This window comes from Chroicocephalus ridibundus, chromosome 3 (genome assembly GCF_963924245.1).
Source record: "Chroicocephalus ridibundus chromosome 3, bChrRid1.1, whole genome shotgun sequence".
NCBI classification, from domain to species: domain Eukaryota; kingdom Metazoa; phylum Chordata; class Aves; order Charadriiformes; family Laridae; genus Chroicocephalus; species Chroicocephalus ridibundus.
Genome location: NC_086286.1, coordinates 43,219,176 through 43,238,129, shown reverse-complemented (window position 1 = coordinate 43,238,129; position 18,954 = coordinate 43,219,176). Strand labels below are relative to the sequence as shown.

The 18,954-nt window shown below is 37.3% G+C and overlaps 1 protein-coding gene across 4 annotated transcripts in view; it reads left to right on the top strand.

The window, feature by feature from the left end:
• Positions 1-18,954, top strand: part of SDCCAG8 (SHH signaling and ciliogenesis regulator SDCCAG8) — a 114,004-nt gene that overhangs the window by 39,119 nt on the left and 55,931 nt on the right. For all 4 annotated transcript variants that reach the window (XM_063328918.1, XM_063328919.1, XM_063328920.1 and 1 more), the window contains one exon: positions 5,162-5,304. In XM_063328918.1, coding sequence (XP_063184988.1) covers positions 5,162-5,304 — 143 coding nt within the window. The remainder of the gene's footprint in view (positions 1-5,161; positions 5,305-18,954) is intronic.

Genomic DNA, 18,954 nt, shown 5'->3' with positions numbered 1-18,954 from the left:
TTGATTGATATCAGGATTAGGATAGAAATGGCTGCAAGTGACCCCTGCTGCATGTGAACCAATAGTCATCTTTCCAAGTGAAATACCTCAAAATCTCGCTACAAAAATTGGCTTGTTCTGTTGGGCTTTTTCAATTAAGAAATAAAAAGTAATTTTAAAAAATTAGTGTTATAGTAGGGTATGATTGTTCTGTCCCTAATCAATTAGTAAAGAAGGCAGCATGGATTGAGATCAGTGTCAAACGGTGCAAAAATTTCCTGTCACTGATGTACATAATATTTAAAGGTATGTGAATGCCCATACTGGTGGCACCCATTAGAAAGACCTTAATTATAGTCTCGGTCCTGTGCGCTGTCACTGATTTTCATTGCTTTCAAGGGCTACTTTAGTAAATGAAACTTAACATGTGAGCATCAGGGCCTGTAAAATTTTACTGTGTATTAATTTGAAGTGTATGTGTTTTTATAGAAGTTGATTGGGGGTGTAACTGCAAATACCATCTACCATAGTAATTACATGTTACTTTTTATTACATCATATTCGTTCTTCTGGTTTTGGTTCTATTTTATGCCCCTTTAGTCTTTTAATAATGGTAGACAATGAGGTACGAAACAGAAAGAAAGTATTGGAAATTCGCAAGAATATTTTCCCCTCCTGAATTATTTTATTGCAGAATTTGTGCAATGGTATAGTCAGTGCAGAATTTATTTTTCAGGTTATATTGTGTATTTTCTTACCTGATGTGTGAGCATACTGGTACAACAGTGAATGTCATAAATCACTTATGAATTCATTTGGTTTTAGTATATTTTTGATTTGGTTCAAAGTCTTCTGAAGTTGCTTTTGCATCTACTTCAGAGTACAAGTTCTTTTATCACTGCTTAATCATTCTCATTTGTTTGAAAAAAAAGCATTTGTCTTTTCTGTCAGTTTGCTGCTATTTAAAATTCTGTGAAAAACATCTGCTAGTTTGGAATTTAAAGTTGCATTTTTCTGCATACAATAGAATCAGCAACAGTATGAAAAGAATTAAACAATTATTTTAATCTTTAATTTGGCTTGTTTTGAGTGAAATTATTATTTCATTTGATCAGATTTTGTAGAGATAAAGAGATGCCTAGTTAATTAAACAGCACTTTTTTACAATGTACATAAGTATTGTTAGATGAAGATAATTTCAGATAATCTATGAAGAGGATATTTGAAGATTGATCCAGTGCTTGAGAAATAATCTTTTATGTTTTCCAATAAGTTGCATTTATGTCACTGAATAAGAATCTCCAGTGTGTTCACCTAAAAATGCGTTCCGAAAATCAGAACATAATTTGTAAACTCATCATAAATGAATGAGAAGTGAAACACTTATTTTAAGTGTTTCAAGAAAAAAAATAAATAGAAGGGTCCTATATGCTTCAAAGTGGACAACTTAAAATATAAAAGGTGGTTGGTGGTAATACTGAAAAAAGAATAATTGATATAAAATAAAATTTTACTGCAGTGTTATTTCACCAATGCTTTAATTTTTGTTTAGTAAAACTTCTTTCTTGTAACTGAGTTGGATATGTGTGCCAAATAGTATTAATGTATTTCAACTTACTAATAATGACGATTCTCTTACTGAGGTTTAGCCTGCCATCTTTCAATGGCAAAGTGCCTGTTGATATTCCTGGGAGTTTAGGCAACTGCAGTGCAAGACAGATTAAATAGTACTTTTAAAATTATGTGCAGAAGTAATAAGAATATTAAAGTTGTGGAGTTAAGCACCAGAAGTTGCCTGTTCCAACCTTAATGTAGTCTTGTTGTGCGTATACATTATGATAATTCTGTTCCTTGTTATACTGAAAATCTGTTTCAGATTTTCTTAAATGCAAGATTGTCATCTGTCTTTTTGCAGTTCTGTGCTCCATCTCTTGTCTCTCACATACATTGAAAAGTTAAGTACCTTGAAGAAATACTCTCTGATCATGTTGTAAAAAGCTGTATCACAAGTGATAGGCACTGAGGGATCAAATTAACGCTGCATGAAAAGCAGTTGTCAGCAAAATACTTTAGTTGGTGGTTTGTTTCTGTTTCTGTCCCTGCAATTACGTTGAGGCCCAGATAGCAGCTACAGAACTGCTTGCAGCTTCCCAGTAGAAGAAACGGGAGCTAAAAGTAACACCAAAATTAGTTTGAGTGAGTAGTTTTGGAAAGATGCTGCCTGATAAAGTTCACTGCAGGAACAGTGAAGAAGACTCATTGGTTCTGTAATTTCTCTGTATTTTAAATTCTGATTATATTGTGATGACCTAGTGATGGCCTGGACTTGACGTATTTCAGGGTAGAGTGTATACATTTATGAGACTGTTATTGTTTGCAGGAGAGAGAAGAGGTTGGGTTTTATTGTGTGAAGAAGTCTCAAGTTCTGAGGCTTCATAGGTTTCAAACTATTGTCTGAGTTTTTAAACCAAAGTAACATGTAGCATTCAGAGTACGGGCTCTCTGTTTTCAGCATGATGGATGGATCCTACCAAAATATTTTCAGGGAACGTTTTATGGTGTTTCAAAAAGAAGAATTTAGTTGATATCCATAAATATACCTGGATTAGATGCTTCTGGTTTCTGAGTTGCTGTTAGCATGTTCTCTTGGATGGCATTTTTCTGCCATCCCTTTCTCATGAGGTTGTCTGCTGTTTCTGACGTGGTCATTGCTGGAATTCTTGAGTAGAGTTCCTACTCTTCATGTAGCTCATGCTGGGAGTACCTCTAAATATAGGTATTTTAAGATATATTTCTGTTTATCTATATACACCCACACACAAGTGTGTGTGTAAAGGAGCTGATTCTGAATTTTGGAATTACTGATGAAAGTAGCAGAAGTAAAATTGTTCTTCAAAACCTATGCTTGCTTTCTTGACTTTTTTTTACAGAAATCATAAGACTCCTGTGAATCTTTAAAGATCCTGTCATGGAGTCATTGTCTGAGAATTTCTCTCTGCACTTTGATGACAACTGAAATCTATGGATGTATTCTTGGGTTCAACCCTGCAGGTTCAACATCTGGCTGATGGAAGCAGAACATTTTCACCAGAGGTTCTTGCACTTGGAATTTGCTTCCTTCTGTGGATCTGTGTCAAAACCTGACTGAGCCTGTTTAACTCGAGGCAATGGTGTAAAGCCCATCTGTTCCTTGAAACTTTTCCCTGAAGGAGTCATCTAGAGTGTATTTATGTTCTCAGCTGTGGTTGTGCTTTTTCAAATACTTAGTTGATGCTTTTTGACTAATTTGTGGTTTGGTTTTTTTAAAGGTATGCTGAATGGGTGTATTCTTAAAGCAAATTTTAAGAATGTTGCAGAACTTCCCTATCTTTAACTTGTAAAGACAGTGAGGAACTCATGTCCCTGTTTACTATGAATGGAGAAATAATATTAATGAACTGCTGCTGTTAAGAAGAATAGTGTAGAGAACCCACTGAGACTTCTGTTGTTCTATTTAAAATATGCAAAAGTCTCTGGAAATAAGTGAAAACGCAAAGGATATGTAACTGAATACCTTTGCACACCTGGTTCTTAAATATTCTGGCAGTGTAATAAGTTGTCACATTCTTTAAAGGGGAAGAATACTAACAATTTTGTAGATAGTTTCACTATCTTTGTATCTGAACTTGGAATTACTGATTTAATTTGATAGGTGGTCTGGTCTATGTGAGCAGGTGACATTCAAATTTTAATCACAATTTCCTTCATGAAACTTTATTGAATGCTCTTGGGGTAAAAAAGTGTACAGTTAAGTAATTAGCAAAATTAAAAATAAATGTAAAAAAAAAAGAACATCATGAAACATTCTTCTGGATGGAGAGATTGTGTTTGTCTGCGACATCATAACTTACTGTAAGTGGTTTAGGTTAACATTTTCATGGGAGGAAAAGAGACAACATTGAAAAGGTGCTTCAAGTGCAAATATTGGGACTGAATTACACTCATTTGTTCTTGTAGGATGTTTGAATGAATAATTTCATTAACTGAAGAAGATATTGAGGCTTGTCTACATAAGGAAGCTATCACAAAATAAGTTATGGTATGAATTTAAAGTATAATAGCTATTCAGCACGGACTCCTTGTATGAACAATTTTATTCTGTACTACAAATGACCTTTCACAGTTTAGTTGACTGAAAAACGTGCAAGTTCCCTCCAGCCCCAACAACAAATAAATATTTATGTAGGGAGTTAGTGCAGAACAGTTACTACATGATAAGATTACATTGTCAGTTTATTCTGTACTCCACTGGCCTCCTTAAAAGCATCCTTAGGACGAAGTGTAATACTACGTTACAGATGGATTCTTACAGGTACTTGTATGTTGTATATGTATATGGACAAAATGTAATCCTTCTGAGAATATTTGTGAAAAATGTTTAAATTGTTGATAGTATGATTCAGTTAGAGGTACTAAGTCCAGTATGCTTCACGGGAATCAAAGATGCTGGTCATGTAAATTTGATTATCGTTATTTGTAAAATAACGATAATCGACTCATCAACTAAGTTAGATTTATTTACTGGGTTTAGTTGACATATAAGGACTAATCATATTAAGAAAATGACAGGATTAACAGCAGCTCATATGTTTCATATTCAGTTATAAGACATAAATAACTTCTTTTCAGTAATAGTAAAATCACTAAATGACCTTTATTCTCTTGCATAATATTATGTGAATATGGCAAAGCTAAATTCCTGTGTGTCATTGCTCATGTAATACATAAGTAAAATAAATGACGACAAGAGCTATCCTGTGCCCAGCAGCTTCTGAAGATGGCCGCTATTCTGCTGCCTTCTGGCTCTCTAACACAGTGACTTTGGGACACAAATATGGAAGCCTTCAAATGAGAAAATCGGAAAATGATTGAATGCGTGGATCTCCTAAGCCACTTGAAGACAATAACATTGATTGTGTATTAATGTATTTAAATATGATATGCATTTTGGTTTTTCGTAAGAATGTAATTTCAAGTACTCGAATTTGCGTGTTTTCCATTTTTTAGCAACAAACTACTTTTGCTCTAAAACAAGAGCGTGCATTGTTTTTCAGGAGCTTTGATCACACTAAGATTTATTGTCTTAAAATGCATCTCTGTGCATTTCTTAAATATATTTTCTTTGGTTCTACAATTTTCTAAGAAAATAGAAAAACTGGGATTAGAGCTGAATGGAAACAAACAGCGTCTGGAACAAGCCCAGCAGGATGTGACAGGAGCCAGAGAGGAGTGCCTAAAACTGACAGAACTGCTGAGTAAATCTGAGCACCAACTGCACCTCACCAGGTACCCCTTATCCTATTACATGCTGTAGTACCAATTTCATTCTGCTAATTTTTTGCCACAGGCTTCCCCACAGTTGTTGTAGATATTTGCAGTCATTGATTGCATGGGCAGCCCTCAGTCATGTTGAAAGCGGAGGTTTAAATAAGTGAGTTATGAACTACAACGAGTTATGAACTATAATTTACAAGAGGAAATTACTAGTGTGAAGAAAAGACAATGTTTGGCTCCGTTGATGGGGTAGCATGCTTTTGGGCTGGAAGAAGAGCAGGGGAACCTGCATTCTTTCTGTTGTGTCTGTGTTTGGTAGGACAAAGGCATTTTAGCTATTGTTTGAGACTGCAGTGTACAGCAGCACCTTTCAGCATAGGAGTTCTCAGATTAATAACCTGAAGTTTCTGCAGTAGCGTGACCAGGAACATATAAATGTACATAATCATGTTAAGCTTCATTGAAGATTAAACAATCAAAAGGTAGCATTACTGTCTATGAGTAGCAGGTAAGTTCAAGTATGTGAGGAGGGTGTTTAAGTCACTTGCTCAGTGGAGATGTGGTATAACACAAACACTGTGTGATAAGAGACTTTTCCTGAGCTCACTCCATCCTTGGATGTAGCTCCCAAAGCCATTTACTGTACTATTCATTACACATTTCTAGAAAACACCGGCAGGTTAACATGCCAATTTTTCATTGCAGCTTGACTTTTGGTAACTGGAGGAATTTCTCCTTTTGCCACAGAAAATGCTATTGTCTGACTGTTTGCAGGGTTTTGGTTGTGTGTGGGGGTTTTGTTTGGTTCTTTCCCCCTGTTCCCCCCAAGAGTGAACATCCAGAAACAAATCTGGCAGCTTTTACTCAGTCCTTAAGGAAAGAAAGTTAACTTAGCTTAAATTTTACATGGGGGGAAAAAAAATCCTAGGTTTTTATCACTTAACAGAAGTCTGCATGTTTATCCAAGTCTTTTACTCTTTGGGCTTTGTGAGAATTCTGCCATTGAGTAACTGGAAATAAAATAGAGCCTCGCCTAACTATTAAATTCAATGAATCACTTTTTTATTCAGCTACATTTCTGTGTAATTCAAAGCACGGTTGTTTAACAGATGGAAGAAAGTACCACTCTAACAGCCTGTATTTAGAGAAAAAATATGCTAGAGGTTAATGAACTTGAAAAAAGTTTTGGGTGAGTTGTTAAGATATCTAAAGTTTGGATTTAGCAGAACTTTATTAATAATGATTTGTTGTGATAGTTAACCAAATGGCTTACCACGCTCCTTTTAGCAAAAGGCTGATTATATGCAATAAAGCTCTGGATATCTTGGAGGAAATCTGACTAGCCAATTTTATTCTTTTTTTTTTGTGAAAATACTCAACTTTTAAAAATTAGGACTATTGCCTACTTTTACATAGCGAGATACTAAAAGCTGGATACCAAAAATACAGATGATTTGGGTAGCTTTTCAGTCTGTGATCTCTGACTTGGGAAGTTTCTGAGATGCAAATCACTGCAGGCTGGGAACAGTATTTTGGGCAAGTAACGATCTCTGCTGGCCCTGTTCTCATACAGTTTCACAGACATCTGCTTTTTGAGACTGATGCTGAACTGCCACAGCTTCTTTGTTTGACCTGCTGCAACCACTTTTCTGCAACGTCCTTATCTTTATTTTATTTTTTTTATACCTTGTGTTTGTTATGGCCTCTCTTTATAAGTATGCTTATAAGTAGTGAAATGTTTTCTATGCTGACATCTAATTGCCAGAACAATATATACACTGAAGCATGGGAAATAGGTTCAAATCTTTCTCCTTGATATCCCCCAAATGCTGTAATACTTTGTTCTCTGTAGGTTTTTGTGTCCTTCTTATCTTTGGAGTGTCAGTCTACTTTCTAGGAATACATTAGGTGATGTTGCTGTAGTGGGTGAAGAAGGGGGGAAAAAAGAGACGAGAGATTAGTTGCAGCTGAGCTGTTACCTGTTGTCTTCATGTACTTGGATTGGTAGGGCAGGGCTAGAGATGTTCTCGCACAGTCATCTGTTTTCCCTGAGTTGCAGAGGAAAAGATCCCCTACTGAAATGAAACTTTTCCTTAGCCTGTACTCTTCTTCTTCCTCTCAGATCACTTCCTGCCAGAACAGATTTTCTCTATTCGTGAAGGTATAAAAGTTACACGTCTCTAGTGGCATCAGTTTTGAATTTTGAACTTGGTAGGTTTTTGATTTATTGGTACATCCATGGCTGTTGCACGTGAACTTTAGTGGCTTGTGGTCTGCCTTCTTTCATTCTTTTTTTTCTCTTCACCTCAAATGGCAGCTGTGCCAGTGAAAAATACTCACTTGAAGGGTAGTGGTAATAGCAGTCCTGTGGGGGTTATAGAATCATTCACTGTGGCACTTGCCAAGGAAAACAGATTTTAAGCTCTAGAGTCCTGCCTGTGGGAGATTGCTGCAGAAATTGCACTGATTTAGCGCATCTCTTGGGTATTCTGGCCTTGGCCTCGTCTTGCTGATTTCCCTCTTTTCAGGAGAGGACCAGCTGGTTCACTCCAAGTCTTCTCACAACGCTGGACATGAGGGAGGCCTGAACTGCTGTTACACGGTTGTGGATAGTCTTTCTGTGGCCTTGCATGACCTGTCTGGGTGGTTCTGGCAAAAATTAGAGGTAGCAGAGGAGGTACAGAAAGAATTCATTCTTTTGTATGAATTTGTATATTACTAAGGAGAAAAGTTCTTCGCTAATCCACTAATTCTATGTTTAGATATTGTAAATAAATAGAATAATAAAATGAATACAAGAACTTTGGATTTTAATGTATGAAAATGATAAATATTTTATGACTGCATTAGATGAGAAAGAGCATGCAGTCTATGTCTTAAAGAGAAAAAGAAAATGATCTGCAGAACTGCACTCTTCTCCAGGAGTCCCACTTCTTTTTGCTGCATCCTAGTTTTCAGACACCGTTGATTGATTACCAACTAAACAGCTTCTAAGTTAACAAAATGTACTTGTTAAAAATCAAGAAAAAGGTTACAATTAGCTATTCTAAACCATTGCCACAGAGTTTAAATTTGCCTTTTCCTGTCACCTTTCTTCCTGGAGCAATATGTTGCTTAGAAATCCTTGCTATTAACATGCATTTCCTGCTATTGAACCTAGTTAGTAATTCTAATTTGTATGTCTTCAAATGACCGGGAAAATACAGAACTTTTGCTGTGTAGTTTTGATTGTCAGTCGTGTAACTTTCCAGATGTCACCATGCTATGACACTGACCGTGCTTGTTTCAAGTATTTATTTTTTTTACCTTAGTTTCAGCTTTGTGGTTATTTATATTACAGCTACCATAGTAGAAGAATCTTACGAAATTACTTCTGGAGTCGTTGTTAAATTCCCATTACTTTGGCCAGGTTGAGTCTTGCTAATGAAGCTTCTCTGAATTCATTCTTCAGAGAGTAGAAAACATACAGATCTATTGTTCTTAGTTCTTGAGAGAATAATTGTTAAAAATCATGTCAGTATGCTAGTGGAAAAGATCACATAAAAGATGCAAGATGTTAACAGCTTCAGGTTGCAGTGTGTCATCTAATTTAACAAAATTTTTCACTATTCTTGCATAATGGAATAATCATTAAAAATCTTTCCTCTTTTTGTTACAAAACAATTCTGAAGCTATTATTTGTTTCAGTTGTAGTCAGGTGTAGTTTCTGTTTGCATGTGCCAAAGCAGTTAAATAAATCTTAAGAAGTGATGGAATCGCTGAATTTCAAAATTTAACTTTTTCTATGCCATCATGCATTTTCTCAGACATGGAGACAGGTAGACGGCTCAAGATAGGTTTGACTAAAACTTCGTCTAAAATTTGCTGGGAAAAGTAATTGGGTAGAATTGAAGCAGATTGAGTTTAATTTAATTTTTTACTCTGCTTGTTTGAAATATTGAAAGCAGTATGGAATGTCAGCTTCTAGGTGGGGAAAAATTACTAAACAGTGGAAGAACCCGTGCTTCCAGTTTCAGGTGACCTGTCAAGCTACTCTGAATCCCTGTGTCACTCACTTGAAGGATAAAAGTTTATATTACAGTGAGGACAGTGGATGTTGTAGTTCTTGATTTTTACACCCCACTCCACCCCCCTTATGTGATATTTCTTTTCTCCCTTAATTTTGAAAATGATATGATCTCTTAGAAAGCAGCATACCAAAGAAAGTGGGGAGTACGGGGGGTTTTAGCAGTGCTATAGCCTTCCTCGTGTGCATTGCTCCTTCTTGCTAGTTTCAGTGACTCCATTAATGCTAATTTGTATTACATGTATCGTAAATAAAGCGCACAAATCTGTAATTCCACCTCTGGGTTCCTGTGGCATTATTTAGTCACTGAAGCTTTGGTGTTGAGCTGTATGTCGTCACCAGCGTTCCTCATTAGAATCACAGCATGCCTCATACATTGGTTTCCCTATTTAAGATATACTATTAAATAATAAAATATAAACTGACTTCTTGATTTATAGAAGGTGGTTATACTTAGCCTTCCAGGGGGCTGCACAGTACTTAGTATTATCTATTAGGTTTTTTTACTAGTAGTATCTATTAGTTAGCAGTACGCTTACTGTCGTGCTTTTTCCAACAATTTTAGCACGTCAGAAAGAGTCCATCATCTATGCTGGAACGGAGGTAACATTCAAATAAATTCTGTTACTAATATTAAATGACTGAGATTATAAGTTTTACGTTCCCAGACTGACTGACTGATGAAAGGACCAATAACACTTAAATTGGGGGGAGAAAAGGGGGGAGAAGGAAGAGGAAGAAACGAGGTGTAAGCAGTGATTGATTTCTAATTTTTAATGTATTCTGGTCATCTTGTACAAAACTGTTATTTTAAAATGCAAGGAGGAGTGATAACATGAAAGAACTCTGATAAACTAATAAACTTTTTAGATTTTGCTTCATATGTTTACTTTTCATTAAATTTAGGGACAGTTGCAACTATGTTGTTGTGATTCAGTCAACATTTATTTCTATCTGGTTTTCATATACAAAGGCATCGGGATGCCAGAAAATAAACTGTTAACGGAGAATTAACTTCTTTGGCACGCTTTCATACTTATCTTCCAAATTAAAGAAAATGAAATGGGCAGAAGCAGAGTGTAGATTACCTCCTTTTTGTCAAAAATGGTGGGAATTTGAAAATTAATAATAAAAAAGGGAACAGATGCAGTAACATGCCAGAGGGAGATTAATGTGGAGAGTAAAATCTGTGAGCAACAAAACTGAAGCAAACTGAATCAGTGGGAGGTGGTTGTACAATCAAAATCAGGATAAAAGAGAAATTACAAACAACCCTGCACTTGTCAAAGTAGTAGTAATGAAATCCTGACTCTGCCAGCAGCGAGAACCTGTGTTAGCACTTTGGGGTAAGGCCGGGAGCCGGGTGCCAGGTAGGAGGGCAGTGCGAGGCTGCTGGGCGGCAGCCATCGCGTGTGGAACAGATGGCGGGGAAAGCTGGCCGGGGAGGGGCTCCTTCGCAGAGCTAATCAGACAGTAACGGATAGGGCAGCTGGGAGGACTGACCACCGAGAGGCAAGCGGCGGGGTAGCCGCAGCTTTCCACGATGTGTGCAGTGGTGTGCCCGTCGGCCGGAGAGAAGACCTTGCAAAAGGTCTTTTTGCCGTGCGGCGACCGCACAAACTTTGGGGGGGCGTGCGGCCAGCCTTGCCCCGGCTTTGGGGAGAGGGGAGGTGCCGGTCGGCCGCCGGGGTCTATCCAGTGCCCTCCGACCTCAAAAATACATGTCTTTGTCCTGTCGCGTGATAAGGTTACGTGCTGTCGTATTTTTGTCTTGTTGCAGCGTCTTGACCACAGAATTTGGCGATTAAGAGAAACACAAAAGCACGTGGGTCCGGGGACCGATCCAGCAAACCGCTAAGAAAACTTTGCTCCTGTTAAAAAGGGGGGAGAGCTGCAGGTCAGCACCTTCCCACAGGGTTGGGCCCCTCCGATGAATGAAAACAGTTTTCTCGTGTTTTATTTTTGCTTGGAGGAGGCACTTCCCTCTCCATAAATGAGAGCTTGTGAGGAGTGAATGGAGGTCCGAGCCTTCTGATCTCGAGTCCCATGAATAATTTGACTTGCGTAAGAAGTAAAGATCAATAGGATTTCTTGTGTGACTAAGAGGTAGTCATGTGCGAGAGGATTACGAGGTCGTGCCCCGTTTTGATGACTGTCAGCTTGAACGAGAAATGAAAACAAAATTTTATCAAGGAAAGGGGGAAATAAAATCCTGAAGTGTATCAAGGGAGACCTGACCTATCAGTGCCCACTTTTGTTTGATGGGGATGCGTGATACTTTTCTAGACGAAAAGAAACAAAGACATCTACGTCTCCTGCATCTGCTTTTTGAACTTGTGTATCTCGTCTGCAGAAGGTTTATAGCTTGGCTCAATTATTCATTTTGAGCAGGGAGGGGAGGAAACATTACAGGGATTTGAAATAGGTGGTATAACATAGCCATATGCTATTTATGCAGCAGTTTCTGCAATAAATCTAATTTGGTGCTGTCAAAAAAAATTAGACTTATTTGGTATAGCAGCACATTAGTAAATGATTGTGGTAGCTTTGAAAGTTGTCATTCACTCTGCTTTACTTGCAATAGAATCTTGCAAAGCTTTTTTTTCCCCCCTTCCTTTTCCCCCGAGCAACTCTGTGAAAATGTCTCAGTTCTTTGTCCTGCAGCTGTAGAAACTGCAAATATTTCCACAACTGAAAAGAAGGTCTTGCTTTAAGGTAATTGAAGAAGGGGATGGAAGAAAGAATATAACCTCTATTGTTAGCAATTATATGAATGTATAGGCGGAAAAATCAATAAAGTGTGGGGGATAAATTTCTCCCTTGCCTACAGGTTTTCATAGTGCAGCTGAAATTGTTTATCTGATTATACAGCATGTAGATAAATTAGCTGCTCTGCGTTATTATAGAAGGTAAAATATTTTACCTGCCATGATAAGACCATATGCTGCTTTACGAAGACTGATACTGAATGATTTGAAATAAATCGGCTCTGTCGTCTTCTGGCAGTGCCTTGTAGAAATTTCGAAGCTGATATACTTTGTGTCAAGATAGTACACAATTATTCAAATATCTTTCTATTTAATCATTTAAACATATTTAAGGTGATTGTACAAACATGTAAAGGCCATTGATGAAGTTTAAAATGAAATGAAAGAAAATATAAGTGAATAAAAAATAAGTTCAAAATTGTGTGCTAATTTTTGAATATGAAAGTCTTCATAAATCACCTTTTTTTTTCATTTTTAAAGAGCTAAAACATGGTTGACAATTTATTGCCCTACAATCAGACAAATTTCTCAAGGAAAAGGCAATAATATGTTTTCAGATTTTAATCTTGGGTTCATCTACATCTTTCTCCGTGGCATTTAAACTGCAACTGGTCACATCAAATTTCTCTAATGATTTCATCTTTTATACATCGCATCAGGTTGTTGAGGCAGCCAAATTGCTACTGCATGTAGAGTGTGGTTCAGGAGCAGTGACAATACTTAAAGCGCTTTGGAGCGAGCAGTGAATTCAGATGAAATACAGAAGAGACTAACTGCTGTAGAAAACAAACATCTTTATAAGGTCTTTGTTTTGAGCAGTTATTATTCAGCACTAACAGTAATAAGTTTGTGCATGTGTATAAAATATTTACTTTGATCTCATTCAAATTAGGTTTTCTATTTGTGTGACTAATGACAACAGGATAATGATTTATTTTTTTGAACCATAAAAATCTTTCAGACACATGTATTCAAGGCTGCTGGATTTTTTTGCTGAATTTGCTACTGGAAAAATGGTTCTGATTTCTGTCTTTATTTTTGACTTGTTCTAGGGCTTTTCTCTCAAGTACATCTGAAAGCTTGTTTTTACAATAAGCTAAAATGTACTTTTTCTATCAGCGCTTGGTATTTGTGAACTTAAACAATTTTAAAAACTGCCTTAAGCTTTCAATAGTGTATTCAAAGTTGGGGTTTTTGTGCAGTCACAGTGGTGGTTGGTTTGTTTTGTTTTTTTTTCTTCTGCGCAAGGTTCTGCTTCTGAAATTCTTGCCTAGAAGAATATCCAACAGAGAACGCAAAGGGTCCTCAACTGGGGTCTTTATCAAACTTGACACCGAAGAGCATCAGCCTGTAAGATGTCATCTCTGTGGAAGGTAGCTGATGGATGGAGGGAGGAAGAAAAATCACCTGAGCACGCCAGCTTTGGCTGCCTGGCTGCTTTTCTCACCCCCTTGCTCAGTGTCCTTGTGCCGGTGACTGGTCAGGGGGAAAGTGTGAGCTGGGAGATGCCTGTCCTGAGCGAGCAGATGAGCGCAGCCGCTGCTGTCGGCTACTTGACAGGGCTGACCTCCTTCCCCTGGCTGTGCTGGCAGCCTGGCAAGCTCCATAGCCTGCCGCTGTTTGTTGCCCCTGCGTTCCTGGTGGTTTGAGTATCAAACTACATTTTTGTAGAAATAGGAGCAACGGTTCTTGATTAGCTTCTCCTTGTGGTTCAGTTGCCTTCTACAGGGCTTAAATCAAACTGGGGAATAAAAGTTTCTCTGTAGTTGGGTGGGACGCTGCTGTGTATTCTTTCTGTTCCCGAGTCCCTCTTCTATTTCCAGTGCTTTTGGTCACCTGCTTGTCCTTTCCTATGGGAAAAGATCAATGCATCAGACAACAAATGCAGGGACTAATCCCTATATATCAGTATTAAGTTATTATTCAGATAAACTTGTGCAGTATTTGCCAATGCAATTTTTATTAAAGTCAAATTCAGACCTAACATAAGTATAACTGCATTTCTGCTAATGAGATTGGATTACCTCCTGGATTTGCTCCCAGAAAGATTTACTTTAAATTAATTTTTGGTAAAAGGGTAATAAAATCGGTGGTTCATTATAATTGCTTACAAAACTTAAAATATGTATTTTATTTTTTGGTACAGTATTTAATCTTGGTGAAAGATTTTATTTTTTTTCTAAAGCATACCCAAGGTATGCAGTGAAATTAAAAGGTATTTCTTATTTTAGAAGAATGAGCCAGTTGAGGAGGTTAGTTAATAATTCAGGAGCTTGTGGTTATCAGAATGTATTCCTGAAAAGAAATATGGGCACAGGAATTGCTAAAAATAACATATCCTGTTGACAATATGCATTTAGTCTCACCCCTGACAAAGAATCTTTACAATTTGTCTCAACGTGGAAGGCAGTATTTTAACAAGGAGTTGCATATGTGTGTTTTACAAGGCTTGAAAACAGGAAAAAATATTCCAGATTTTTTTTCCCCTTAAACAGTGTTTCATGTGAAACATCAGTAGGTAAGTTTTTTAAAAAAAAAAAAAAAAAAAAAAGAAAAAAGGTGCTGCAGATGAAATAATTTACAGTGAATTACAGTGAATGCAGTTGGCCGCTTTAAGGTTTTACTGTAAACTTACTCATTCAGCTGTTCCCATTTTCTCTTTGCATTTTTAGTCAATATCTTTGTTACATGGTGTTAAAATGAGAGTCAGAAGCTTTCATTTATTATTTTATTGGTAATATTTTTATTAGCCTTTTCCACTTCTTTCCATAGCCCTGCAAGTCTTTCTCAGATTCTGCTAGTCTTTGCAAAAAGGTACAGATACAGATATATGAAGAAAAACACATTAGCAGTTGGAGTTAACAAATGATGATTAAAATCTATTCTTTTGCCTCTGTATGATTTCTCCTACACCCCAAACCGATCTTCACAAATACAGGACTGTAAAGAACTTCATCTTCTGCTGGTTAGCAGAAGTGGATTTAAATCCACACCGACAGTTCATTTGACAATGACCTTGAGGGGCTTTGCTTCTTGAAGAAGAAAGCAGAAGCTTGCGGTAAACAAAGTTCACTTCTGACAGATGGATTGAATGACAGAAAGGTTGCGAGTGCCAGAATAGCCCTGGCAGAGGAGGAAATGTTCAGTGGAATCCAACAGGAGAGGAGGTGTGAACAGGTGCAGGGTTGCTGACGGAAGGGGAACCAGATGGAAGGAGCCAGAGCCAGTTTATTTAAAGGAAAAGGCAGAAAACACTGAAAGGCTGTGCGATCAGTGGCTAAAAGTGTGCATGGAAGAAGGTAAAAATTCACAAAGCAAAACTGCACAGTGGGATATCTAGCACTTAACATAATGGTAGTAATTTGTGAGTTTCGTTTTAAAGTTGCTATAGAAATCCGTTTCTCCCATACTCTTGACAGCATAAAGAAGAGAGATTTATAACCTGACCAAAAAAAAAAAACCCCACCACCACCAAAACCCTCAATTGTTGTACTGCCTGTCCATTATTTCTAATACTAATGTGCAGACAGTTACAATCAGGATAATCCAAAAATTATGCCACAGTTGACCAATGCGGTAAAAGGCATATAAGGCTGGATTTTTATTTTTTAACTCACCTGTTCATATCTAGCTCCTGTGATATATGGGTAGATAAACATGTCTTTTATTGGGATGTTTCTGTAATATCTAGACCAAATCAACAATGATCAAGTACAATGTAATGTTAGCACAGTATTTCTCGTCTTTCTTGGTTTTGGTCACAAGTTAGTCAGTTTGCTGGAATATGTGGTATCTAGGATGGGGGAGAAGTCTAGCTTACCCTAGATCAGATTCCCTCAAAATCAAATATTGTCTTTCAAATTGTCATCCTGAAGAACGCTTTGTTCTGTCAAATTGTTCTGCTTCTTCCCAAGCTGTTCATGTGAGGCTTGGTCCTCTGGAGGCAGAGAGGACTGTTCCTCACTTCTTCCCAACTCCTGCACTAGTTGGGGAGAGTTAACAACTTCAAACTATCAGGCCTGTGGGAGCTTAACTGCAGGTTGCGTGTCCAAACCTAATTTCTGTGAAAAATGTGAGTGACTGTTCAGCAGTCATTCATAGTGCATCTGTGATCTACTGGATCATTCAGCTGCGCTGATCTGATCCACATCAGGTGTGAGCCCACGGTCATTTTCCTTTTGAATCAGCTAGAGCATGCAATGCCGTGTTTATGCTGACTTTATGCCGACTTTATGCCAGCTGCAGCAGGACAGATGATACCTGATTCAGCATAAAGCTTGCTGGTACAAAGTTAACGTACCAAAAACATTGGGTTTTTGAACAAATTTAAATTGGCAGAGTGAGTTCATAGCAGATCAGGTCTCTGCATCATTTAGCTGCATCATTTTTTGATTCAGTGGTAGGAGCCTGACAGTTGGATTTACTGTATTAGCAAGCTGAGCCTTGGAGAACAGAGTCGCAATTGTTTGAAGCTGGTCTAAGCCTATGCTGCTGCTGAAAAGCAAATCCCTAGAGTGGTAATATGTGGCTGTGTCTGGCCACGCATGGCCGGGCCCTTGCTTTTGCTGACACTGGAAGACAAGCACCTCTGTGGTCAGGTGGTTCAGGGAGTTAATCAGATTGAAAAAGAATCGTTTGTTCTTGCACAATAAGTTGCATGAGTGCTAATTCAAGAGGTTGAAAAGAGGGACCGCACCTTACTCTGGCAATATTGCCTTAGACTGGCTTAAATCTGTCCTCAAGATGCATCGTAAGAGACTGCTGGTGCCAAATTCAAGAATCACCATAAGTCAAGAAAATTACTCCTTTATTTTAAATAAAGTGCAAATAATTTAAATAACTCTGTGTATACAGAAGAAATGTCTATACAATTCTTCTGTGGAAATCAAACATTTCAACATTCAGCTGTTTGTAAAAGTAGCTTGTGGAACAAAGATCGAAAGAATGTTCCAGAGAAAGGGGCATAGTACTGTGAAGTGCTTAGGGCTACATACTAAGACTTCACAAAAAACACTTCTCTCATTGCATCTTCCCGTGCAGCTTCAGTTCTGTACTTAGTTGTCTGTTTCTGTAGGGATTTATCAGCCAATTAGTTCACAATCTGATGGTAATAACCACTGTAGGATGGGTGTTTACTTACAAGGTACGTATCTTGCTGGCAAGGCTTATAAATGTGTCAGAAAGATTAGATTTTGTTTCTAAGTCAGTATATTTGACCTAATATGAGATGTTAATTACTGCTAGAGACACTTTTTTCCTTCTCTAACAATGAACTAGAATACAGTTAATGATAATATTTAGCTGTGACTTGGTATACAGAAAATTATCCAGACTGAAAATTAGTTATTGTCTACATTGAGGAACTGGTAGTTTTCTGTAAATATCTTGAAGGCGTAACACCAAAAGAATAAAATCATGTTATAGCCTAGGTGTTTGCAAATTCTTTCTTTTGTGCTGAATTTGAAGTAAGAAATCCAATCCTTTCATTTTGTTGATAGACCTAGTAGGTAGAAGTAGAGATGGAATATACCACCGGTTATGTACGTACTCATGTTTACTATATTCAACCTTCTTTACGTCATAAACTTTAATAGGAGTAATACTCTGTGTCTCTCAGTTCCTGTGCCCTTACAAGTATCCATTTTTCTCATGCCCATCAGTATCTCCAGTTAGTGGTAATTTTGAAGTAGTTTTCAAGTACAGCAAGCGCTTAAAAATAGCGTAGGAATCTTTTTTTATGTACAGCCATTAATGTATAATATCTTCTGATGCCTCAGGGTGTAAAGGGCAAAGTGGAAGTTTTAGACTTAGTGTTTTATTGTTTCTGTAGACCTCCTAATACTATATAAAGTGCAAATATATATAAAAATTATAAGGTGGTTCCAGTGGTGTAGCAGCAATAGTGAAAGCTGGAAAAAATTTTCAGTGGGTACAAGGAAATCATAGGCACCGATTTTAGTTTTAGTAAAATTGAAATTCTTAGAAAAAAAAAATAGAATGTAGCGTAACAAATTGATGTTATTTAGATTCTGAATAAGGATATAGTTGGGTAATTATTTGCATTGTGGGGAAAATAGTTTTAAGCTAATTTGCCAAATAATTTTGTCTCTTGACAAAGTTTGAAATCTGGACAGAGCTTAATCTTTTCATGTTTTCTCCCTGAAAAGTGTTTCTTGCTTTTTGAGGTGTTTTTGTGAAGTAGTAGTAGCTTGGCAGAGCTGTCTTCTCCAGTCTTTACTCTCAGGTAGGATAGTAAAAAGTTTTGTTTGGCTTGTTCATTAAAATACTTTAAAGGTATTTCTACTTTAAAGATATTTCTGTAGCATCTTCTAACTTTCTAGATCCATATTTAAAGAGCTGAATCGATTTCAATGCTTAATTTTTTACCACTTTTAACCCCTTGACCTTTACATAACTTTTCTAATTACTTGTAGTAGCTTCTCCTTCACATCGTTATGAGAAGAAAACTGTGACATTTAATTTATTTAGGAACCTCGCTGTATCTCTTGTATCTCTCACCTAATGTAACTAGGCACCTTACACTGTAAAAACAAAAATTAAGGTTATTTTATTTTTTTAAGCTTAAATTCTCACAAATAGGATCACATGCATCCTTAACAATGACTCAGTCCTCCAACTCTACCAATTAAATTAAGAATTAGGTCTCTGCAAAATTTGACCATGCAAATGTAGATTGTACTGAAGCTCACCAAACACAGTGTGCTGGCTGGGGCAGTTTCCAGAAACTTGAGCTTTCTGCTGAGAAGACCTGGCAGCCGGCTCCCGAATCAGCGTCCGGTCACCTCCCAGAAACAGACATAAAGAGCA